This window comes from Xiphophorus maculatus, chromosome 16 (genome assembly GCF_002775205.1).
Source record: "Xiphophorus maculatus strain JP 163 A chromosome 16, X_maculatus-5.0-male, whole genome shotgun sequence".
Lineage (NCBI taxonomy): Eukaryota > Metazoa > Chordata > Actinopteri > Cyprinodontiformes > Poeciliidae > Xiphophorus > Xiphophorus maculatus.
In genome coordinates this window covers 18,101,757-18,126,947 of record NC_036458.1, presented here as the reverse complement: position 1 = coordinate 18,126,947, position 25,191 = coordinate 18,101,757, and the positions used below count along the sequence as shown (strand labels likewise).

General features: G+C 39.8%; 3 protein-coding genes across 4 annotated transcripts; all 3 read right to left on the bottom strand.

The window, feature by feature from the left end:
* Positions 1-1,938: 1,938 nt before the first annotated feature.
* Positions 1,939-14,949, bottom strand: znf598 (zinc finger protein 598). Its single transcript, XM_023349599.1, has 12 exons — positions 14,698-14,949; positions 13,424-13,536; positions 11,716-11,845; positions 11,345-11,556; positions 11,040-11,257; positions 10,869-10,962; positions 9,118-9,527; positions 8,950-9,025; positions 8,002-8,861; positions 4,701-4,857; positions 4,202-4,349; positions 1,939-3,357 (listed from the first exon to the last, which is right to left on the bottom strand). The coding sequence occupies exons 1-12, from the start codon at positions 14,869-14,871 to the stop codon at positions 2,983-2,985; spliced, it is 2,967 nt and encodes a 988-aa protein (XP_023205367.1). The 5' UTR covers positions 14,872-14,949; the 3' UTR covers positions 1,939-2,982.
* A 793-nt stretch (positions 14,950-15,742) lies between these two features.
* Positions 15,743-19,935, bottom strand: slc25a17 (solute carrier family 25 member 17). The gene is made up of 9 exons (XM_005806098.3): positions 19,732-19,935; positions 19,413-19,473; positions 19,258-19,324; positions 19,030-19,181; positions 18,785-18,901; positions 18,159-18,307; positions 17,965-18,060; positions 17,783-17,868; positions 15,743-16,940 (listed from the first exon to the last, which is right to left on the bottom strand). The coding sequence occupies exons 1-9, from the start codon at positions 19,786-19,788 to the stop codon at positions 16,787-16,789; spliced, it is 939 nt and encodes a 312-aa protein (XP_005806155.1). The 5' UTR covers positions 19,789-19,935; the 3' UTR covers positions 15,743-16,786.
* Positions 19,936-20,943: 1,008 nt separating this feature from the next.
* Positions 20,944-24,119, bottom strand: rpusd1 (RNA pseudouridylate synthase domain containing 1). Of its 2 annotated transcripts, none has more exons than XM_023348588.1 (6): positions 24,030-24,119; positions 23,320-23,557; positions 23,117-23,240; positions 22,447-22,549; positions 22,245-22,346; positions 20,944-21,831 (listed from the first exon to the last, which is right to left on the bottom strand). In XM_023348588.1, the coding sequence occupies exons 2-6, from the start codon at positions 23,505-23,507 to the stop codon at positions 21,434-21,436; spliced, it is 915 nt and encodes a 304-aa protein (XP_023204356.1). In that variant the 5' UTR covers positions 23,508-23,557; positions 24,030-24,119; the 3' UTR covers positions 20,944-21,433. The 2 variants fall into 2 exon arrangements, with proteins under 2 accessions (XP_023204356.1, XP_014326899.1); XM_014471413.2 differs by having other exon boundaries at positions 23,320-23,554.
* Positions 24,120-25,191: the final 1,072 nt, after the last annotated feature.

Here is a 25,191-nt window from a genome sequence, read left to right as displayed (position 1 = left end):
CGTAGACTCTCTTTAGTGGCTTCAGAGAGTAAGTAATGAGAAAAGTTACTTTAGCTGAAGATGTTTTCTCTTTTTGCAGCTGACTATCTGATTCTGCAAACCAATTTATCTCAATAATCAATGCTAGAGATTTACTGAAAAAAATTTAAATAAATAAAATCTTTCAGCTCTGCATGCTTCAGGCACAGGAATTCATCATGTTTACTGTACGTTTGGTGATAATGTAGCCTATTTTACTCTGTAGTTAGTGGTAGTTATTTATTTAGAATCACAAGAATGCAGCAGCAGCGTTGGTACTAGATTTTGGCACAAATAATACAGGATACTTGGCTAAACATTCAGATAGGCCAGAAGTGTAATGAAAGAAAACATATTAAGTCATCGAGGACGTTGACTTTTTTTAGCAGGGGAGTATGTAGCTGAGTGGAAAAGCATGGCTTCATAATGACCACCAGAGGGAGCTGTGTGTAGACGAGCCCTGAGCTTTGCATAGAAAAACGTCAGACCGGAAGAAGTAGCTTTGTACTGTTTGCTCCGGTATGCTAACGTGCCTAACGGTTTTCTACTGTTCTAAAAAAAAAAAAAAAAAGATTTCCGTGAAGAACTGTGGAGTTCGTTCAGACTGAAGAACTGTGGGACTTGTTCTGTCTTAATATATTTGACGGTTAGAGTGAATGGCCAGTTGCCACCAGCAATGTCGAGTAGTTAGCAGAGAGTTTACTAAAAGCCTGCTTCAGTTGTTTATGCACTCAGTTTTAAACTTGTAGTACAGTGTTTTATACACAACTTTGCTTTAAAAAAAAAAAGGGGATTTATTTGATTTTGCTATTCAAATAGCAGTCTCGGACAGATTTTTGTTTAACAAAAATTCACTATTCTGTAAAACTCCATATTTATTTAACACTATACACAGCAAAGGGATGCTCCGATCAGGTTTTCTGCTGCCGATTCCGATACCGATCATCCATGAGGCCGATCTCTGCCGATCAATAATTTTTCGCTTTAGGTATAAATGATATCTGGCAAAATGGGGGGGGGGAAAAATACCTGCCAATAAATTCACCTAATTTAGACATAATACATATTTTAATACACATCTAAAATCTTTTATTTCTTTTAGTTACCGTAGTGTGAGAGTTCACTGTCTGGTGGAGGTAGAGCGGCGCTCTGTCTGTGAAATATTACTACCAGTAGCGTGTAGCGGCGGTCCAAAAGCGAGAGCAGAACCAGCGTCTTACTTACACCGGCAGCTCGAAGACTTGAATTATTTTTCAGGCTATTTGTTTAGCTTTCTGACCGTGACGCTAATCCGGGTGAGTGTTGGTAGCTGTGCGCTGCTTTACCTGCTTTCTAGCCGCTGCGGATGTCCTTTTATTCCTGCATTAAGCATCGATATAGCCGAACTCCGTCAAGTGTTTGTTTTTTAAATGCCATATTAGAGTCGTTGTGTTGACGCATTTTGACGTGCTTTCACCCCAGAGGTAATTTCCCGTCGCAACACGCAAACGTCCCCGTTCACTCTGAGAGCTTTATAGTTCCACACGACAGGAGTTGTTGCTGCGCGCTTGCGCAGTGTGAAGGGAAGAGGAGACGAGCTGCACACGCAGGCTGAGAAGTGAGATAAATGTGATCGGTTTTGGTGATCAGCAGCAAGAGACAGTGATCGGCGATCACCGATCATACATTTTTTCACGGAAATCGGCCGATTATGATCGGTGGCCGATCGATAGGCACACCTCTAATACAGCATTTTTATAACTGAAATTGCACAATGTGCCTGGAAAATATAATACTGCCCCTTTAAAAGGAAAAATAACATTACACATTTAAATCTACAAACTTTTTTTTTCTATTACAGGCTTTTTTCTATTATAATTAATCTTTTTTTTTTGGTTCTGTCCAATACAGCTGGAATATGACAGACTGAACTAGAAATGGTGATGAGACAGAGATGTACAATGCGATCAGCTTTATTGGAAGTGGATGGAAAACAGTGCACTAATGTACGATTTCCAGGCAAAACCAGAAATCTCAAAACAGAAAGAGAAGCGCTGGCACTTGTGTCGACACGTTAAGGTGCTTCGATGGAGGTTATGTTCTTTCAGTCAGACAAATTATAGTAAAACGTGCAATAATTTAAAGCTGGGACTAAAATTAAGCGACATCAGTCTCATTTCCCAGTGATTCTCAAGGAGAAATAAATGATTGAAGATGAGTTTGTTTCGTTGAAACCTTGTACAGTACAACAGCCCCGGTGATGATCGACGAACATGCCAAGATTACCGGATGGGGATACGAACGGAATGAGTGTGAATGTTTAAAAAGAAAAAAAAAAAATCATAACAGTTTAAATATGAACAGAAATTTGTTCCAAAATCAGAAGCAGCTTTTTTTCTGTCACATCATGACAAAAAGAAAATCCTTGCACCATGAGCTGGCTGACCACCTTCTGGATTAAGCAGCAAAAACTAAGCAATTAATCTGTTATATTTAAATAAATATGATGCTAATTACTGGAACTGAATTGCTTAGTTGTTTAACCAAGCAGGTCGCTGCCATGCTCATATTGACTCATGTTACCAAGACAAAGTGCAGTTTTCTGTTTAAGTGAAAGCAATAAAGCAACGTAAAAAAAAAAAAAAGTCAATCATTTGAATTTCTCTCTTAGACCGCAACCCCCTTCCTCCATTATTATTATTATTATTATTATTATAGTCACAGTTCTGATTACAGACGCTCTCAGTGAGTGCCAGCTGGAGACATCCTCGAAGGAAGTGGGTCCAAGTGGAAAACCATTTGGACCAACCCATCAATATAAGCTGCATCAGAGGAGGGCCTGAGGCTCCCTCTGTTTGCGTAAACGGCAAACGGGCTGCTGCTGTCGCACGCTGGCATCTGCAACGCCTTCACGGAGCTGCAGCTGAAATGTCGCCCGGCAACGGCAAACAGACGTAAACAGACGGGGGACGAGGGGGAGTGGGGCTAGCTGATGATGCGGCTGATGGACTGCAAGGAGGGGAACTCCTCGCTTTCGGTGATGTGCAGGGTCTTGTGGGAGTTGAAGTCTTTTGGGGCCAGAACCTGTCGGCAGGTGGGGCACACCTGGCAGTCCAGCTCGGCTGCCGTGTTGGCCGTCGTGGCGGGCATCTGCCAGGCGTTCTTCTTGTTCTTGTTCTTCTTCCCCCCGCTGGCGCCGGATTGCTTCTCCAGCGCCTTGCAGTCAGCGTGGGCGGTCAGCAGCTCCTGCTGCTTCCCGGTGTCCGGCAGCAGGACCAGCAGCTCGTTGAAGATGCTGTTGAAGTTGTCGCCCAGCAGGTCCTTGCAGCTGCGGTGGTACTGGGCCGCTGAGATCACGCTCTGGAAATGGAGAGGAGACGGTTAAAGGAAACAGGAAAGCAGTCAGGTGAGGGTTTCCTAACCTATGACACCGCAAAAACACAAAATATTGCCAAGAATTTTTCCTTTAGTTTCTAGGTTCGTAGTACACTTAAAAATAAAAATAAAACTAACTTACAAGGAACTTTGCAGCAAGATTGTTTAAGGTAAATAATTCATTAACACTGTTCAAGTTCCACTGGTAGATTATTTCTTTTAATAAGACATTTTTCCCATGTTATAAGTGAAACAATCTGCCAGTGGAACAAGTACTTTTTCCATCAATATTAAGGAGTTATTGATCTAAAACATGCTCTTATACCTTGCTGTAAAGCTACTTGTAAATTAGTTTTATCTCATTTCAGAAGCACTGAGATATTTGCACTAGAAATTAGACTAAAAATACTTTCGTGTTTTTGCAGTGAACTGTACCATTTATTGTCTTGTTTTTGTGACACAGAAAACACAAACGTCATGTTTTTATGAGACAGATCAATATAATTAGGGTATAGTTGTGAGGTTGGATTATTTTCTTCTTTCTTTTTTTGTCAAATAAAAATCTAAAAAGTGTGGCGTGCCTCTGTATTTCAGTTTAATTGGTGTTTAGGGGTACGTGAAAGTATTACTCAGTTAAATTCAAGTAAATGTAACTGAGCAAATGTAAGTAGTTACTCCTCATGGAATATTCACACAAAAACCCAATAAGACTAATTAAAATTACTGTCTCCTGAGAAAAAGGTGGAAAATTTGAAGGATGTGAATACTTCTCAAGTCATTTCACTTATATAATCTGTTGATTACAAAATGGGGAAGATGCCGACGTTACCTGTCTAAACTGAGCCGAATAATTTTTGAACTGGTTGAAACTGGACTCGTCATGGTGGAGATGCTTTTTAATGGACTTGATGAGCTCCAGGTTTCTCTGCTGGAAGTCGTCCGGCACCAAATAGCCATTAGTCGGCATTTTGAGGGGGCTGAAAGAAGAAGGACAAAACAAAACAAAACAAAACATGAGACGATAAAACAGAAAGCAATTCTGAGGATTTTCAACTATGACACTGAAGAAGACAAGTTTAATGATTTTTATTGCGCAGGAGAAAGATTAAGATAGCAGTCATCGACTTTCTAGTAGGCTAAAAAAAAATAATTGTTTTTTACATGAATATCTTTTGTCAGCATGGACAGCTGCAACTTGTATGCAAGTGCAGCCTATACATGTATTTTTTTTTTTTTTTTTACAGTTAGCGGGTGCAGCGTATATTCAGGTGCACTCGATTGTCCAGATATTACGGTAATCAGAGTCAATATGCCTAACTCCTACTCACAGGCTGACCGCGGGCTCCACCACGTTGCTGTTGAGGGCGATTCCTGTGAAGCCCGGGGGCGGCTTCGGGGCTGAGCTTCCCAGTCCAGGCGGAGGCGGGGGCATCGCAGGGGCTGGGCTTGGTGCTGTGGTTTTCACTGGGAAGGAGGTCTTGAACCCTGTCAGATAAACACAGATTACAGTCGCAGCTCTTCGGACCACCTGAGGAGATGGTGTCAGATCTGAAGGGCCCAGGTAGTGTAAGCAGCCTGCCGACATTTTATGGTGTTCGATCTGTTGACATCTGTCCTCAAAATAGAGACGTGCTTACCTATTCTACGTTGACACCAAGTACCGTATTTTCCGCACTATAAAGCGGAAAACCTTAAATTTTCTCAAAAGCCGAGAGTGCGCCTTATAATCCGGTGCGCCTTATATATGGACCAATATTGAGCCACAACAGGTCTTGCAACTACGGTAAGCAGCTGCCGACTTCATTTTCCCCCGTAGAAGAAGAAGCGCGCGGTGCACGCTGGGTTTTGTGTAAAGACCCCAAAATGGCTCCTATTAAGAGACACGCTTACGACGCAGAGTTTAAGCTCAAGGCGATCAGTAGAACACGGGAATAGAGCAGCAGCGAGAGAATTTAACATGAACGAATCAATGGTGTGGAAGTGGATATATATTTTGATTGCACTAACGTTTGATTTACCGTAACAGTATCAGACTGTTTTTTACGTGTTTATTGAATCGAGGAAAAGTTCCCCTCCACTATATGTTACACCTTGCTGTTATTAAAAGATAAACTGTGTCACGAATGAATACCACGTCACTTACTTTACCTCGGGGAAAATAATAAAACAGCTGTTTATTCATTTTGGGAATGAACAGAGTTTCAGAACGCTGGTTTGTAATCTATTAATAAAGTTTGACTGACCTATCTGACTATTTTGTTGACATTCCCTTTAGCGCAGTTCCATCTAATGGATGCATAACGTAACCCCAGCCTCTACTGTAGCGTCTATTCTATGCGCCTTATACAGCGGTGCGCCTTGTATATGAAAAAAGTTTTAAAATAGGCCATTCATTGAAGGTGCGCTTTATAGTGCGGAAAATACGGTACTCAGATTTATTCACATTTGATGGTTAACCAGGACCAACCGTGTGGTTACAGCTGTGATCCACAACATACTCCAAATATTACTCATCGGAGCAGAACAAGCCTTCCTTTGGTTTTATACATTTGTATGGCGCTTCAGGCTGTTTTGACTGATAACCCTGCATGTGACCGCATGCATGCAAACAATGTCAAGATCAAACACTGGGCTACTTTACAGCTCAATACTGATGAACAACTTGCTTCAGAGCCGCCTGTCTTATGAGTTTTGACTTATGAATGAAAATGATTATGAAGAGCACAGAGGTTTCAACCTCTAGACTTGCAGTTGTATCACTTTGATTATCCAAACTTTGATTTAAAAAAAAATCCCTTTAGTTACCCTTCTAAAGCCTTTCGGTACACAAAAATTGATTCAAGACAAAATGACACAAATATGTATAACAAGGATGAACAGGTATAGCCACTGACTGGATGGATGGATGATAAAACAATAAAGCAAGTTGAAAATGGTGAATTGCTGCATTGTCAATTGAGCAAATTAGAATTGCAAAAATAAATCTGCTTAATTCAAACAAGGCAATTATATTAAAAAGAAAATGTTTTTGATAAAAACCTTTTGCAGTTGGGTGACATGTTTTTTTGGCTGTTATCAAAGCTAATGTATTTTGCAAACCTACAATGGAAACACTTTTCGCCTCCCGAGAGTAATGTGATCAACAATCGGAGGTTACTGGTGATGGAAAAGATGACAGGAACTGGCAGGAGGATTATAGTGTGCCATGTTTGTAATGAAAACACACCTAGTGTTGTTGTTTTGGAGTTTGTTCTTTAAGAACACTGTGCACACATTTGAGAGTAAAATAAAGGTTTAACATCACTTTGACGATAAGTTGATATCAAGACATCCCAAGTATACGAGATGTACTTGAATGCATAAAAAAAAAAAACTGGTCCGAGAAACCATTACAGCGGTATACAATGATTGATTTTTGTTTATTCCTCGCAAATCCATTAAAACTCTATCCAATGTTTCACATTTTGTCACATGGCAATCACAAATTTTATTGTATTTTGGTGGGATTTGCTCTGGTACACCAAAGTTGAAGATATTTCTACCCGATGGCAATCATGGCACTAAATTCAAAGGCATAAGAACTTCTGCTCTTGACACCACTTTGTTAAAAATGTAAATTCTGTTGAAGCACCTCCAGGCGCTGCAACCATCTTCTGATGTCTATATATTTCTCATTTTGTACTATTTATTTCTTTATCTTTTTTATGTATGTATGTATATTGTATATTATATATATATACACATAACCTGCATTTTAACTGGAGTCGAGCAAATCTCAATCTCGTTGTAATCTGTTGATGACAATGACAAATAAATCTTATCTTATATTTGTGATGCATAAGAGGAAAAAGAAACTGGTTTTTAAAGTTCTTTGCCCTGCATCTAGCCGCATCCATTTCCCTGTTCTCAAGGAAAGCATCCCCACAGCATGATGCTGCTACGACCATGCTTCTCAATACGGGTGAGTTTTCTGCCATACACAGCATTTGGAATGTCAAAAATGTTAACACTGCTCTCAATTTTGCTTCTTTGATTAAAGCTCTCATTTGCCAACCAGTCATTTAAGATGGACGGCCATGTCTTGGTATGACTTTTCCTGAACTCTTTACATTTTCAGATCCTCACACCTTAAATTGTTGAACAACCTAACCTTGATTTATGAAGGTGCTTTATGTCGTCTAATAAAACTGAGCCTGTCAAAGAAATCTTTTGTTATACTGGTGAAAGAGTCACTATTGAACATAAACAACAAGGCTGAACATAAAAAGCTACATTTTTAGGTACTGATGGATTTCACTCTTTATACTTTGACTCGGTGGACGAATAAAACCAATTTTTAAATATTCCAATTACTCAAAAATTCTTTGATTGCTTCCTTTGAGTTGCATCAACGTTGGACTCATTTTGGTTGCCTTTTCTGTTTTTAGTGACCTTTTAATGTTTAGAAACTGTATAGTTGTTTAGGTTTGTATATTACTGCTGTCAGTAATTTAGATTCTAAATCTCATTTTTTGTGAAACCAACGGATAAATTAAAATAAAACACAATTAAAATCCAGATAACATGAATTGAAGTTTATAGTTGCTTGTTTTGCAGACAGAAGACTTTAACTAGGCTACTAAGTTTCACCTGGAGGAGGTTTCTTGGTCATGAGAGCAGGGAATTCCTCCTCTGGCTCCGGCGCCGGAACCACAACAGGCGGTGTCGTTGCCCTCGGTGATTCTCTGCAAACAGCCGATGTCGTGTCAGTGGGATCGCTGGCCGACACGCTGGTTGCCGTGACGGCGCTGGACAGCGATTTGCTCCAAGTTTTCTCAGGGACGTTTTCCTTCTGTGCAGCCGTTTCAACGGAGCTTGCGTTCACCGGCACCGGCGTGCCCGAAACGGCAGGCGCCGACGCAGAGGAGGCAGCTGAGTTTTTCTGCTTTTTCTTCTTGCCGGCTTTGGAGGAGGGGAGGTCCGTGTTAGGGGGCGGATTTGCAGAGGATGGGGTGGTGGAGGGCTTGCTGTTGGCTCCTTTGACGGTGAGGAGGGAGGAGATATCCAGCATGGTGGGCACCGAGCGGAACTCCTGCTGCGTCATTCCTCCGCCGTCGTCGTCGTCAGACAGAGAAGGAGGCGTCGCCTTTTCTTTTTCCCCGACTTTCTTCTTCTTGCGGGAGGATGACGAGTTTGAAGAAGAGAGGAGCTGAGGCCCGGAGGGAGCGGCTGAGAGAGGAGGCGGAGCTCTGGAGGAAGGAGGAAGTTGAGGGTTCGGTTTGGCCACAGGGGTGCTGTTGGACCACGCCGAGTTGGCGCTCGCTGCGGGTTTGAGAAGACGAACTTTGGGCACCAAAGCGGGGAAGTCCTCCTCTTGGAAGGAGGAATTCTTTTTCGGCTGTCCGGAATAAGCAGGAGTCATCGGGGAGGAAACCGCAGCGCTGGAAAGACTCGGGAACTCCTCTTCCTTCAGCGCCGCAGAAGAAGGTGCTGCCGGACCCGGCTTCGCACTGGAGAGACGAGAACACAAGAGAGACAATTCAGCACAACAACTGACTGTCATGAGATGATGAGTTAATTTGGTGAACTGAGGATTACATTGGTGCTACGGCAGAGGCTCCTAAAGCGGGGAAGTCGTCTTCATCTCCTGGATTAGAGCTCTTCATTGTTTTTACTGTTAAAAAAACAACAAAACACAAAAAACATTGAAGACAAAGTTGGTAATCTGAAGAAGAAGATAAAGTTACTGTGATTTTATTTTTCTACCTGGAGGCTTGTTGCTTGGTTTGATCGGTCCAGTCAGGTGTCTGGGCTCTTCAGGCTCTATTCTCTCTATCCTCTCGTCTCTACAGTGTTTTGAAGTGTTCCTCTCTTGCATCGCAGGCCGATCTGTTTGCCTTTGCGTCACCGGTCGCTCCGTTTGCCTTTGCGTCACCGGTCGCTCCGTTTGCCTTTGCGTCACCGGTCGCTCTGCTTGCCTTTGCGTCATCGGTCGCTCCGTTTGCCTTTGCGTCATCGGTCGCTCCGTTTGCCTTTGCGTCACCGGTCGCTCTGCTTGCCTTTGCGTCATCGGTCGCTCCGCTTGCCTTAGCATGGCAGCCCGCTCCGTCTGCCTCTGCATCGCCATCGATGCTCTTAAAGCTGCTTCGACCTGCCTGTCCTCTTCTTCTCTTTCCCTGCACAGATAAGATGAATAGTTTAGAAATGGAGCTTTGGAGGTGAAATGTGAAGACAGGATAGGTTGAGATAGGATGCAAATTATCGATTAATGAATTAAAGTTGACTGACTCATCCATCCACTAAAGATTAATTTATAAGTTGCCATATTCTTAAGTTGCTAAGAAAAAGAGGGTCAACCGTCTTTTCATAACATGAGAAAAAGGGATACATTTTTCATAATATGCTGAATAAAAAAAACACGTTAAATTTTAACATTATTTGTGTGTGCTGTATTAAACACTGACTGAATAAACTCTAAATTGTGGTTCTTAAATTATTAAACTTAGACATAATTATAAAATACAACAAAACATGAATCTCTTAGGTTGCCAAATAGAAAACCAAATGCTGAAGATAATAAAATATTTGAAACACTTGATTCCTCATTAACAGAGAGGTATTCATACAGAAGTACTGTGTGTGGTTGCTTTTGAAGGAATATTAAGACTTGGCTAGATGAAGTGCATTAACTCACAACAGCCCTCAGAATGAACAGTTACTAAGGTGAAACTAAAGAAAATTGTCGAGTGTTAATATTTCAAAACACAACCGCATAAAGTGCATTTTGCATCTCATGTCGGACTCTGGACCGTTTCTCTTTCCCGTTTTGGAATGGCCGGCCGCCATATTTGTTTCAACATCCTAGAGCCGGCTCGGCTTCAGGATGACCAGCGGCGCCCTCTTCTGGATGGCGGCCAAACTACAACACTAAGTTCTATAAGTGGACGTTATTAGTTTATCGACTAGAACTAATTTTACTCTTATAAATTGTTTTCATCCCTAGACTCAACTGAATGAAAAATTTAAATAAAATTTAAAAAATTAAGTACAGATTAAGGCACATATAATAATTCACATTGGCTAAAAGCCAATGGAGGAAAAATGTTTTTGTTTTTAAAAAAAAAGAAGTATTTTTTCATCTGATCTAAGACCAATCAATGGTATGCAAGGTTGACGCAGCTCAGACAAATAAGGGGGGAGATTATTAAGAGATTTTTAAAAAAAGAAAGAAAAAAAAAACCCCATTTGAAACTTAATTGGAAGCCAGTAAAGAGACGCTACAACTGGTGGTATGTGCCATCATGCAGCAGCATTTTGTACCAACTGGAGAGGGAAGCTAACTTAAATCAAAAGAGAGTTGCAGTACTGCTTTACTCCCATTACACACTGATTTGTGTTGGTATATCATATGAAATGCTGATAAGACGCAGCACAAGTTTGATCCAAGTTTGTGGTTGAAATTTGCTGAAGTTCAAGGGAGCTTTCAATGGATCCCAGGGCCAATCATGCAAACTCACCGGGAGTACCTCCAACTCTTCTGGCCCATCTGCAGTCTTGCCCGTCCTCCTCGATTATGCCGCGTTTCCTCATAGTCCTCGCCTCCAACCATGCCTAAAGAAGAAGACGACTATTCAAGCTCACCGCAAGCAAGAACGTCTTTTTAGCTCGACAAGACCACATCGACCCACCGTCGTTCCTCCTCTGCTGCCTCGGAGCGTAGTTGAACTGCAGGTCGATGTGGCGGTTCTGCCGGGCCTCTGCTCGGTTCTTGCTGTGCGCCGCAGCCTTGTGGGCCTTGTAGTCGATCTCGGAGCGGAACGCGTGCGTGAACTGCTCCGTGGCGCAACGTCCTTCCTCGCACAGATAGTGGCTCTCTCTGAAGTGCTCGCTTAGATACCGGTAATCACTGAGGACAGACGGGTCAGTAAGAAACTCAAGTGGGAACCCGATGAAACACACGCGTCACAGGTGGATTTTCTTCCTCTGCGAACACCTGTAGTATTCCTGTGAGCCGTCCGCGTCGCAGAAATGGCAGAAGTAGTGGTCCCTGCGCAGGTGCTTGAGCAGCTCATCGTTGTCGAGGTAACGCTCGTCGCAGAACTTGCAGAGCGGGTGCCCTCGGTGACTCGTGTCGTCCGGATCGCCGTGCGCTCTGTGCCGCGCCAGTTCCTTACGGTTATACCACTTCCGCTCATAAGAGAAGATCTGGAGAGGTGGCAGGTTTTCAGAACACAGTTAACATTTTAATACATTTGATTTCTGGATAAACTTTTCACAACCAACAACAGAGGTCTACTACAGTCACTGATCTGATTTTACAACAGAAATACTGAATTTCTCTGGATCAGGGAGGAGCTCAAATACCTTGAGATGTTTTGAGCAGAGCTTGCAACAGAAAAGCTCATGCTGCTTCCTCATGTGCTGCTCCAGCTCCTCAAATCTGGAGAAAACTTTAGGCTCTGGACATCGGACACACTCCGACAGCAGCAGACGCCTGATTATAAACAAAAAAACACATCAAGAAAAAGCTAACTTAAAAGAAAACTACTCTGAGCACTAAAAACAAATTATTTTAGTAGATTTAAGTACCGTTTCTGTAGCAATTAATAATAATAATTTTAAAAAAAATCAGTGTTGTCTTTGGGATTCTAGCCTCTGAATCCACAGCTTGCCAAACTCATCGCCACCTTGTGACCACAGAGTCACCAGCTGCAATATTACAGTCACTTACTAGAATGCATGGGACATAAACCAGCTTCTTCATTACATCAAGCTTTTAGTCCCTCTGGAAATAAGGTATTTCTAACAGATGGCACCTTATATCCTTCCAATAAGAGCTGTGAAAAAACTGTTTCATCTCATAAACCGTTCTAAAAACTTTTGTTTGTAATTTTTAACTATAGTTTAGTTTATTCAATCAAATGAGGGTCAGTCTATAGCACAGGTGTCAAACTCCAGTCCTCAAGGGCCGCTGTCCTGCAGTTTTTAGATGTGCCACAGGTACAAAACACTGGAATGAAATGGCTTAATTACCTCCTCCTTGTGTAGATCAGTTCTCCAGAGCCTTAATGATCTAATTATTCTATTCAGGTGGTGCAGCAGAGGCACATCTAAAACTTGCAGGACAGCGGCCCTTGAGGACTAGAGTTTATCACACCTGGTCTATAGTCTGTTACTATTTCAGCTGCAGCTCCAGTTAGACTAACAGCTGCATTTTGCACAGATATTTGTGTGCATGGTCTGCAAAACTGTGCAATAGGCCATGCCTGTTAGTTGATCCAATGACTCAACCTCTTCCAGTTACATTTACAGTGAAATAGAAACTGCCGATGCTGCTTCGTGTGTCATGTGACCTGACTGTAGAAAGAAAAAGCCCTTGACTTAGAAGGAAGTGCTTAACAGAGAGCAGCTGAAACACTGGCCTTAAAATATTATGACATTCAAAACTAAATGCAAAGGTTATGAAATATTTTATAGTACACATATTAATCCAAGCCTTGACATTCAGCAAACTGATCTGCACATAAACATAACCAGCAGAAGCATTACATGAGTTAAGAAGGACAAAACTTTGATTTTCATTTGCCTATAATTTACATTTTTCCAGTGAAAGCAAAACCAAAAGTCAAAGTTCTAGTTTGACTTTTGGTAACAGACTATATAGACCAGGGGTGTCAAACTCCAGTCCACAAACCTGCCGAACACAGCTGATTCTAACATAGACACTTTAGAAAACAGAGATTTTCTGCTGCATTTTCTGAGTCAACAACCAACAACTTTTAAAAGAAAAAAATGCTTAATAAACTAAGAAATGTTGATAGTTTGTCTGTTTGGCATGTATACAGATGTGCTAGCTATCCAGACACTACTACAAAAGAAACATTTTCTTCTGTGGGAGAAACTAAAACATCAGTGAAGCCGTCCCTCCCCCATTCAAATATCCCAGTTACAACTACTTTTTCAAAATCTTAGTTACTAAATTATCAGGTATGCAAAACCCTAGCATCTTATGTTTTAAAACACTATAATAACCCAAGGCATTAAAAACAGTAAGAGCAGAGTCTTTCCATACCTGTACTGAGAGTGGGTCATTTCGTCAACGAAATATATGTCGTATCTCTTCTCAAAGGGAAACTGCTGATAAGGCAGAGACTGAAAGGTCTTCAGCTTTTTAACAAACACCACCTGGAAGAGCATGACAGGAAATGCTAAACTAATGACACCCAGAAAGTAACATTTTACTTTAAAAAAAAGAAAAAAGCTGTTAACTAAAAACTTCATGTTCATGATGCTACCAATACGGAAAATAATTGATTCAAAAAAATGTTTCCTTAGGTGAACTGCAGCCATGACATTTGCATTTTAAAATTTACAATTTTCCAAAAAACACTTAACTTTTTGGTAACAGAGAAGCTATCAGGCTAAATCACACAGAGAGAGTTTGGAGACAGCGATGAGTTAATTTCTTCTTACAAAATTTCAGCACTTCCATACTAATGATTATCTCTATATCCTGACTAAATCCAGAAATCCTAAATCAGGTTTCATACCTTTCCAGGCTAAACTTTTAAAGATTTTCCAGTAAGTGGATGTTCTGTCTTGGTTGTCTGTAATTCCTAGAAACCGTGGAGGAATACAATGCAGAGTTTGTAGTTCAACCTTGTAATAAAGGACGTACTTGAATATATTTAAAATTTTTAAAGTTAAATCAAGTCACAAATCATGAAATACAAATTGTTTAATATCACAGTGTGAGAAGATTTAATGCCTTTATATTGTTTAGTGATTTATTTGATGTGTAAACTGGTGTTTAGCGTTTTAAATGGTTTTGAATTGTTTATCGTTTTTCTACTTTTTTGGGTCCCCAGTCCCCAGCTGCAGTTTGAACCTAACATCAGTATGGGTTGAAATCTCTCACGTTTCCCTTACATTTGTCCAAAATGTAAATGTTTATTAGCCGGGCATTAGCAGTTAGCAAGTTAATTACAATATTAGTGAAGTGACGCTGAATTAAGACATTGCTACCAATATTAGATAATATTTTTAGCATGTCTTCATTCATTGATAAACACTGAAGCCAATTTGTTACGTAATAGTACCTAACTTGATAAAAGGACACATACTGCTGTGCTGATGTTAGCATTACCTGCTTTGCTCGGCGAGTAACAGCAACAAAATGTAATTTAAGCACAATAAAGCTACGCTATATCATTTCCTGTCACAGTTATTGTAAATTCACTTAAAATACGTTTACACGGAAGCAGCTTTTAATACTTAGGGAGGCTAAAATGACGTTGAGGCCTAGCTAGCGCCAGCCCCCGGCCAGAGTAGTAGAATAACCCGCACCTTGTCAAGCTCCTCGCGGCAAACGGCGCAGTACTTCTGGTCGCAGAGTACCCTCATCTTGGTGGAGCAGCGGTAGCACACCGGGTGATCGCATTTACCCAAAGCGAAGATGTCGATATCCTGGCAGCACAAGACGCACGTCTTCTCAGACTCTTTTACGGTTGTTGAGTTCATGTTGATGAAAAAAAGGAGCTGAAGCTTAGAACTGTTTGGGAGCGTCTCGACAGTGAAGTGCTTACGTAACCATGAAAGTGTGAAGTACTGCCGGTTATAGCGTCACGTAACGGTTGGAGTGACACAGATCTATATAGTATATGGATGGGCCGAGATCAGGACCACAGCGCGTTAGTTGCGACTCTTCCAGATGTGGGATCTGCGCATGCTGTCATGGCTGATCCACGTGTTGTGCTGTGGTGTTCACCGGCACGGTTGGGCTTCCGTAAAAACCTTTCACAAGCCTCAGTGACCGTTCTGGAAAACGTCCGGACTCTGCGAGACTACTGGAACAACAATAATCTGAAGCTAAATATGAATTTAATAATATAGTACCTTTCTAATTTTTGTCGATCCCTTAAAGCACACTATTTTAAACAGTTAACGTTTGGCAATGTTCTTCTACGCTGCTGAGATTGACATTTCTAAATACAGAATAATTTAAAAAATAACTGTTTTGTGTTATTCTTCAAACTCAGTGATTCCAAGAGACATGTCCAAGTCCAAGAAGAGTCCACGCCTACAAGATGCACTACATATATATTTATATTACATCACATAAACGAAAGGGGTATGAAAAAGAAGCGGCACAGTATGTTTTTTATAATTATTGATGAAAATGATCAAATCTGTAATCAGTCTACCAGGTGGCAGAAAAAAATATATTTGGTTCATTTTCAATAACTGCTGTTTACGTTGAGTGAATTACATCTTTAATTTTATCTGTTGTCTAAAGATATTAATTGCTTCTAAGGTTTCCAAAGGCCAGTGAGTGTGAAGCAATCTAATTTCAATTTTTTTTTTAAAGATTCTTTCATTTTTCTACCTTATAATAGATTGGGAATATCCTTTATTGTCCCATAATGGAGAAATTACATGGGTTTAACAGCAGCATCATTGAAATTACACCATAGTGTACATTTAGACAGAGATAGAAATGGATAATCAGAAGTTTATTCAAAATTGCAATAAATGCTTAAACCTGAACTAACTACTTTAAAATTATATCAGATGCTCTTTAAGCTGTTCATAGTTTTTCACACTGAATGTCACATTTTCTTTGACAGCCTGACAGGTAAATGCTACATAAAAACTCTCAATTTGCTCTACAGGTGCCAGGTAGAACTGTCAGGCAGTTGTTGAGAAATAGTACAGGAAATAAGAGAAAAATCTGAGGGAATATGAATGGTTTTGGATAAATATGTATCCAATTTCTAGACCTCCTGATGTTGGTAAATAACTTTGATTTTCACATTTTAAACCTTTAAAAGCCTTTGAAGTCTCAGATTATTCAGAGGGGATTATGAACATAACTGTCAACAGAGTCCTTGTTTAAATATCAAAAGATACTGAAAAAATAGTTAATAAAGTTTCAAACATAAAAAAAAAGATAAAAAATATTATGAAGTCAGTATCAATGTTTAGGCTTAATGAGAGCTGCTGAAAAAATTCATAAACCACATAGACAATCAGCCTTAAAATCTGATTCGAACCAGTTACTTTTACTGTAGGATCACCAATGGAAATACCTTATTTTACTGTCTCTGATCTTTCTTTCGACATTATCAATTTGACAATGAAAAGTCAATAAGACTGAAAACCAATTACCTAAAGCAGGTACACATGTTGTTAATACTGAGGGGAAAATTGAATGAGTATAAAGACACTTATAGGAGGAGATCTGATGTGCAACATTACCACACTTCTTAAATCATCATTAATTTCTTTTAAGACAAAAACAGAAGAAAATCACCATAAAACATCAGTAGTGGTTTATCATTTGTTTAGCGAAATACTCTTAAAAATCAGGTCCCGTCCAGTCATCATCATCAATGCATTTCTGTTAAGTGTCCAGGGTTGTATTTCTGGTTGCTGGTTAGCGTCTCTTGTAGTGGCCACTGCTCAGTCCCATAACTCTGAAGGTACTGCTGGCAATCTTCTCATAGAGAAGGAACATGAGGGCAGCAGTCAGGATGGTCTGCAGCAGCTTGGCCTCCAGGCCTTTGAACAGACCCAACACGCCGTGTTTCCTACAGCAGAGAAGCCGGTTGAAAACACAACACGGGACTGAAGACTGATAATGACCGTTTAACAGAGAACTAAACAAAATGCTTTTTATCTACATAAAATGCTGTGAAAAAAAAAAATTCTTCTCGATTTAGCACACAAAAATGTTTCAAATAATAATTTAATCAATTATTTATTTATTTAACTTCAACATTCACAGAATAAACTAAAAAAAAAATTGTGAAGATAGGATATCTTTGGCCTGCAATTCATGACTGACACAACAGTCTGTCTGCTAGTCTGCTTGGCGAACAATTACGGTGCTTCGCAAAATCCTTGATACTTCTTAAACATTTGCATATTTTGTGTGGTGCTACAATCACGACCTTTAATGTAATACAAAATACATATATATATATATATATGTATATAAAAACATGTTCTTAGCTCCCTTTACTCGGACAGTCCTAAATCAAATCCAGTGAAACCAATTTGAATCAACAGATCAAGTGAGCTCATCTGTTGACTGGAAAAGTATTAGTCATGCTCAAAACAAATCTGGTCTTTATTGAAGAGCGGCAAATAAAAAGTTACCGCGGGAAGGATTATAATCTCTTCACATGAAAAAACAAAAAAGAGACATAAATTCCTGCTTCCTATATATCGGAACCTTGAAGTGCTAAAACCAGTTCTGGACTGGTTGTTCCACCTTTTTCACCTTTCCTTGGAAAATCCTGGTAATTCCCTTGCAAGTTCATACATGTGCTCCATCTCAAAATAATGCAACAAATAATTACATTAATTCTTCCTTCTAAAATGATTTCACGGTAATCACCTTAGATGTGAGTTGTTTGTGAAAACTCACCTCGCTCTGTTTACCAGTAGACCCTTCAGGGTCTGCAGGCTGGACAGCAGCTTCGACTTTTTTGTCGGTGCGTTGACCTGACCGAACTGTTGTTAGGAAAGTATGGAGAAACATACAGTTGGAGCTAAAATGTTCTCCGGTTCTTTCGATGAACTAATGATGGATATAAAAGTGAGACCCACCCTGAGGACGGACTGTATCGTCTGCAGTGGGTACGTAACAGTGGTGGCGACGGCTTTGGCGACCGCCCCGATAATGAAGACCTCCAGAGATGTAAGCTTAGAGGGTAAGGAAGAAAAGATTGGTTGCATTTTTTATTACCATGCCTCTTTCCATCCAGATAACGTAAGAATCCTGCTACCACCTTCCAGCTCACCTCTCTGGAAGCCCCTCTCCTCAGCTGCCTCTTCAGACCTTCGTAAATCATGAACTGAATGGCGGGGTTGAGCACCAGCAGCAGGGATGGGAAGGTGCCGTTCCAGAGGGCGCCAACACCTTCTTTACGGACGATCTGCTTAAATGCATCTGTGGAAATTATGGAGAAGGTTATGCCAAATGGTGCTAAGCAAAAATATTTCTATCCCTTGAAATTTTTCCACGAGTTACAACCGTAAACATCAATGCTGTTTCGAAGCATTTAATGTGGTGGACCAATACAAAGCAGTAGTGTGCGTAATTGGGAACTGAAAGGACATTTTTTTACACATGTAAATGTAAAAATTATAACACACATTTCAAGAAAAAGAAAGTGCGCTGGTCAGATTAGACAAAAAGAAAAAAAAAGACATTTTGGGGCTTTATACAAACTTACTGCACATCATTCTTGGCACATACAGCGAAATATACCAAACTTTTAATTTTTTTATTTATACAGTATAAAAACACTTTAAATCTTAACAAAATACACTAGAGTTTGTGTTACTAATTGAACAAAAATCTGAAAAAGTTCAAGAATATAACTGATTCTCCATGGAAATGTGAACTAAAAGCAAATCCGTTTACCCAGGATACCAGCGTAGTTTGTGGGCCGGATGTCTGAATTGCGAAACTTGGAGCCTTGGAGCTTCAGCCGGGTATTGACCACCCACAGAGGAGTGGTCAGTAGGACGTTTATAACACCTGAAAAACATATCGATAAAAAATGTAAAGCTAACCTCACTGTCTGTAGTTTATATTGCTTTTTAATTAACCAATGGCTTACTCATACACAAGAAAGCTTTCTGTGATATAGATGGAGATCGGTTTACCTGCAACAATGCCGACAATGAGGTCAGTGGTGGGGGTTGACTGCCTGCTCTTCAGCCAGCTAGCTTTCATCCAGTGGAAGCAGTAGAAGTAGACAAAGTTGGAGCAGCAAAGACTACAGATGACAGGAAACCATCCTCTGTAGGGAGCTAGTCTGCAGAGAGGCAGCAGAAATACCGTTTAATTTCTCCCATAATTCAGTTGTGATTTGTTAAAATCCTTTCACTCACACTCCTTCTTCTTTCACAATGTCAGCCAGAACAGCAGGTGTAGATTTGGCCTTCCTGTTTTCATCCACTGAACTCAAAGAAAGAAAAAAAAATTTATTGTCAATATCTAGCATTTAAACTCAATCTGCAAAGAAAACTACACGTCCACGTCTTACCTTGAAGCCGTAACCTGGCAGTATCCAAAGGGAAGAATACTGTCATCGCAGTCACACTTCCCTAAAACACAGGCCGAAGTCAGCGCTCAACACTACTGACCTTGTATGACAACACCAAACTCAGCGAAGAAAATTACAAATTTAAAGCGACGCAGATTTCTATAGCGCAACACCAGCTCAAAAATCAAAGGCATAATAATATCTACATATTTATCAAATGAACTTTAATTCGGCTGGGTTCGATATCACTGTAGGTAACTGACAAAGAAAGCTTCTTTCATAGTAAATAAAAGAAGCAGTGAAAGTGAAGCTAACTTACCACGGCTCCTGACACAGCGTGAACCAAACTCTCATAGGAGAAAACCTCGGCGGTCATTTCCAGCTGTCCTCTTCACTCCAAGCTGCTCAAATGATGAGAAACTCCGTCTGTTTCACCGCTAAACAGCTGTCAACACGCTCAGCTACCCAGCGGCTCGCGGTTTTTCTTTTTTTTTTTCCCTTCACACTTCCTCGAAGCTCACAGAACGGGATTATGGGTACGATAGTTTCACGCCCGATTTCAATGCTCACTGTTTAATTTGGACAATTCATAAATATACAGCTCTCACTGTGTTATATGAATAGCTTCCTTCGCAGAGATTACTTTGTTTCATTTCCCAAAGTATTCCTCGCTCGGTGTTTATCTGTTTAATTATATTTCATGTCCTTTATAGAGCTTTTGATGCCAGTAACTTTGTGCTTTTTGTTTTCCTTTGTCAAGTCCTTCTCTGTTTTTACGTCTTTAACTCAAACAAAGTCATGCAGAACTAACAATTGTTACCTTCACGTCAGTTTACAGTGGGGTTTTCTCATTCAGCAAAGTGGCTCCTGACCCCAAGCTTCTTTGTTTTGAAATATTTCACTCCAGGACAATGGCAATAACTTTGTAGTCACAAAAAATACAACCAGCTGTTTCTTCTTGTCTTGTTGTCATTTTAAAAGAGTGGTTCCTCTGCACTGCTTCCACTTGTTTGCTCAGGATTATGAACTGCTGCAAAGTCAACAACTAAATGCAAATAGCCAGGCAAATTTAGATGGGGCAACTAATGAACTGTGTATTATCATTAAGATTGGACTGGACTGTAAGTAAATGGATCTGACTAAATCATTGGATAGGGATGGAATGAACTAGATTCAATATAATTGTTTACAAACTGGACTTGATTGGCGTGTAAAGTGTCTTGAGAGGATATTTTTGGTGAATTCATAGTAAACTGGGAAAAATGAAAACAGCCTGACACTGTAAGTGTTTTCATGACGGCCACATCAGCAACTTCTTTAGGCATTTATTGTGATGAATACAATATTCAAATGCTTGTTTAGACATTGTGTTAAGATGTGGTAACTGCTTCATACTGTCAGTAAACGTTTTCAATCTTGTTTCTTGTTGGGCAGCTTCTGCGAAGAAACTTTACAGTTGCTGGTACGTTTAGCCTAAATTTATTCATAGTACAGGTTTCAGGTTTTCTCAAACATGAGAGCAACCAAGACGGGTGTTAATATTTTTTTAATAGACACAGGATATCTAACAACAGTAGGTTTTTAGTTGGGATTTACTTAACAAGATACATTATAAGACAACAAACATGAGTCCAGGAAACATCTATGACTTCAAACCTACATGACTGGAGCAGCAACTAAAATGCATTTACAAGAAGGAAGTGATTTTTTTTTTTTTTTTTTTAATTGCTGAACATAAAAGTAAAATAAAAACTTCTTTAAAATGGGAAGCTATGATCCTGAGGGAAGGCAAGTTATCTTTGGCTGCAGTGAGGTAATTAAGATACTATGGCTTGATGGTTGACCTGGCAAAGATCTGAGAATGATTATTTTAAGTGCATAAAATATCCTTTGACATGCCTTTTAACGACACTTTTTAATGTTTCATGCTCTTCTAAGCACTCTGTGTGGTCCCTCATTTTTAAGCATGCTCAACATGCTTTTTTTGCATAAATAAATTAAACCAAAACAATAAAAACCCATCAGTCTCCAGCCCATTCACTCAGCCACTCCTGACAAACCCTCCTCTGCTCCTCACTCTCCTCCCCAGTCCTTCGTTGCTTGCTCTTCTTCCTCTTCTCCCCCTCACTTCTCGCCACCACTCGTTCCTTCTCCTTAGTCTTGCTGTGCTCTAAAACGGCCTCAGCAGTGGCCTCCAGTGTCCGCAGTGAGCGCTGCGGGACCCATTTAGGGTCCACCGCTGGGATGAAGGGGTCTCCACCAGTGACGAGAAGTGGCTGAGGCTCCAGGGGAATTTGGAGGAGATAGGCATGTAGCATCATGCGATACGGAGAGTCATCTGCTCCCAAGCTGTAAGTGAAGTCTCCGACGATGGGGTGGCCGATTTCGCTGCAGTGGACCCTCAGCTGGTGGGTTCGACCTGAAAAAACAAAGGTCAAAGCACACAGTCTGAGAGGAAGTTTCTTTACCACAGAATTTGACTGAAATCCTCAAGGTGAAAATTTTCTGCTGCAACCCATCAAGTTGCTTTTTCAAACTGCAACGACTTTGTTTGAATTTAACCCACATACGTTGTCTTACTAAAGTATCAACAGTTGTAGTAATAACACCTGAAAGATATATTTAATAAATATATTATTAAACAATGCGTCCTTTTTGCTTCACCTCAAAACTACACATTATTTTATGTTGGTCTATCACATAAAATACCAATAAAATACATCGATTTGTTGGATTGTGACAAAATGTAAAAAAGTTTTTAAAAAACAAACAAACAAAAAGAATACTTTTGCAAGGCTTTGTAAATGAAAGAAAAGAAATTAGATCAGGTACCAGTGAGCGGCTGCAGCAGAACCTTAGTGACGGGGTCGCCGTCATACACCCCGTACTCTAACACCATCAGCTCAGTTTGGGAAGGCTTTGGATTCTCACAACCTGTTGAGTGAACATGAGAAAATGCTGTAAACCTTTTAAAGCTAGCTGCCGTCCTTACATTTCATGAAAGCTGATTTCAAACTAAACCAGGCTCCTGTACCTTCGGTTCCTTCAATGCACATCATATGAGTTTTTCCCTCCATGGAGTTCTTGCCAATAGCGAAGTCCAGAGTTTGTGTCTCATTTTCCACCCACCCACGAAGCTGAGATGGAAAAGAAACTCACTGAGACAAAAGGAAAGGAGTAGCAGACAGCAACGTTTGTGGGCCAAGCTATAGTGGTATGGTTTATTCAGAGAGCAAACATGATTCTTCCATAAATTTTAGATCATTATCTGCATAATCTTTTTTTTTTCATTTATGTATAAATATTATCTATCAAGTTAATCTTATGTGAATTAAAACTAACAACCACTTTGATGGGAGGAGGTGACATTATCTTTAAATATGCTAAATTTGGTTTTCATCAGTAAAATGTCTGTGATACATTTTGGAAAAAAAAAATAAAAGAAGAAAAATTTTTTTACTTTACCCTACACTCCTACCAGGAAGGATGTGTGGGTTTGTTGTTGTTTCATGTTGAAGAAAACATAGCTTGATAAAACTTACAAATAGTTAATAGCTACTGTATTATCAAACTCAGTGATAGAAGGGCTTGGTGTTGCTGTACTTCATGAATGGTTGGATTATAGTTCAAAATTCAGATATGTCCCTAATCAACAATAAACCAACAACAGAACAAAATTTGGAAATATGTTTTTTGTGTCTTACCAAAGACAAGTAGGCCTTAGTGACAGTGCGGTCCTTAAAGCAGCGGTAAGCCCTTCCAGCAGCAGCCTTATTAAGAGCGACACAAAGAGCTCCGCTGGTGGAAAAATCCAACTGGTGACAAAACCTGTTGGAAGAAATAAAAGCTAAAATAATGTTTATGAGGCATAACGAAACTGGGTGCATGAATTAATGTGGTTGCTAACCTGAACCCATAGTAGGTGCTGGGGTCTGCCAGATGGGGGAAGTGATGCTGAAGCTGCATCTGCACGGTCTGCTTTTCGTACCACATTTTACTGTCTATACGGATATCCCAGTGTTTGTCCACAACGATGTAGTCATCGCTCCGGTACAACACACGCAGGCTCTCAATGCTGGCTGGCTCCGAACTCATCCTGCGCAGCTGTCAGTCAATCCAAAACTGCAGAGACTGGATCGGGACTTCTGACCCAAAGGAGAAAAAAACAAAACAACCATATTGAGTAATTAAAGTTTTTACTTAACAGTTAATACCAGGTTTTTCATTTCTGGCTGCATTAAGACTTTGCCTCCATAAACTCATGTCAAATCTCATGTAGCAGCAGTCTGAATGTCGAGTTAATAGATAAGTACTCAATAAAATGTTTATCCTCTCATTGTGAGCAATTCTTTAATAAATAAGTAAGAATGTTTTTAGCTGCGTTAAACCACCAATATAATGTAATAACTAATAGCATAGTGGTGGGGTTTATGAATTCAAACAAAAAAATACATTTCAACGGCACCACCAAGATGCAGTGAAGTTTTAGTTAGCATGTTATTAGCGCTGTTGTTTCACCTTTAAATTATTAAACAATTCACAGCTATAAGCACGCCAAATATGGACATTTGCCCGGCAATAAAACACGTTGTTACATCGCTTTAAATAATTATTTACCTTGGCTCCTATTGAGGTTAAACGTGAATAGCTTATTTCCAAAATATGTAAACAAAACCACATCTCATGGATCACTTGTGCGCAGGCGCGTGCTCTTCTTTTCTCGTTTATGTTAGTCCGTCGGGATTATGTCGCCACCTTCAGGTCATGGAGCTCTACAACAGTCATGGTAAAAACTACAAAAAAAAAAAAAAAAAAAAGGAGAAAAATAGTGCGCATCGCTCTATTTGATCATTTCTGTGGATCCACAAAAAAATGATAAAATAGAATAGTGACTATCTCCAGCTTTGTTTAATAAATAAGAATAAATAATGAACATGGAATTAGAATAACATATTATACAATTCAACCGTCTCCATTTGTTTTAATTGTTTTTTTGTTTTTTTTTTTTGGGAGGGTGGAGGGGGGTTCTACATAAAAAAGGAAGAAAAAAGAATAAATCAATTCATTTGACATATTTTTATATTCTGATATTTTGATTCTGATATACTTTTCTGTTTGTTCTTAGAATGTTTATTATTTTACTTTTATATTTGATAGATCTCTAGTACAACTAATTTCTTAAGCATTTTGTTGTCCCATCCTGATGCAGGAGCTCCCTGTGCTTTTTGACAACTGTTATTTTCAATTATTGGCCAGTTTTTGTCTTTTCAAGTCTTAAATAAAGTGAAAGCGTTATGTGCTGCATTAATGTCAGGTTCTTTGGAAAGGACTTCCCAAATCTGCATTTGTAAATTAGTTTTCAAAGCATTCCAAGTGTTTCCTATTCATTTGCTCTTAATTTTAAGAACCTATTTTTTTCACAGACACTATCATGAATCTGGTTATAAATTGGTTTCAACTAATGTTACACAATGCTGGTGAATTTTCCATCATTTTAGGATTCAGTAAATCAATGTCATAATTATCACAGATTAACTAAACCGCTTTGTTAATTCTTGGCTCAGTGTCACTTACCAGTATCTTCTCTGCAGGTGGTCGCCTAGAGAGAAGATAAACAAAGTTCGCGTGATCTCAGTCCTAGTCATAGTGTGAATGACCTCACAAGAGATTAAACACCTGGAAATAATCCACAGACAGTTGGGACTGTTTACACTAAATCCCATATGTGTGTGTTTTTTTTAGTTTTTTTTTAACGTAAGCTCTCAGGAAAAAACATAAT

Excerpts from the sequence above, each read along its gene's own strand:
- znf598 (XM_023349599.1), bottom strand. The coding sequence starts at position 14,871 with ATGAACTCAACAACCGTAAAAGAGTCTGAGAAGACGTGCGTCTTGTGC. Across the intron at positions 10,963-11,039 it reads GCAGCAGAGGAGGAACGACG|GCATGGTTGGAGGCGAGGAC; the intron begins GTGGGTCGATGT and ends CTTCTTCTTTAG. Across the intron at positions 3,358-4,201 it reads ATTCGGCTCAGTTTAGACAG|AGCGTGATCTCAGCGGCCCA; the intron begins GTAACGTCGGCA and ends CTCCATTTCCAG.
- rpusd1 (XM_023348588.1), bottom strand. The coding sequence starts at position 23,507 with ATGAGTTCGGAGCCAGCCAGCATTGAGAGCCTGCGTGTGTTGTACCGG. Across the intron at positions 22,550-23,116 it reads CTAAGGCCTACTTGTCTTTG|CTTCGTGGGTGGGTGGAAAA; the intron begins GTAAGACACAAA and ends TTTCCATCTCAG. Across the intron at positions 22,347-22,446 it reads GTGCATTGAAGGAACCGAAG|GTTGTGAGAATCCAAAGCCT; the intron begins GTACAGGAGCCT and ends TTCACTCAACAG.
- slc25a17 (XM_005806098.3), bottom strand. The coding sequence starts at position 19,788 with ATGACCGCCGAGGTTTTCTCCTATGAGAGTTTGGTTCACGCTGTGTCA. Across the intron at positions 19,325-19,412 it reads TGCCAGGTTACGGCTTCAAG|TGGATGAAAACAGGAAGGCC; the intron begins GTAAGACGTGGA and ends CTTTGAGTTCAG. Across the intron at positions 18,308-18,784 it reads AAACTACGCTGGTATCCTGG|ATGCATTTAAGCAGATCGTC; the intron begins GTAAACGGATTT and ends TAATTTCCACAG.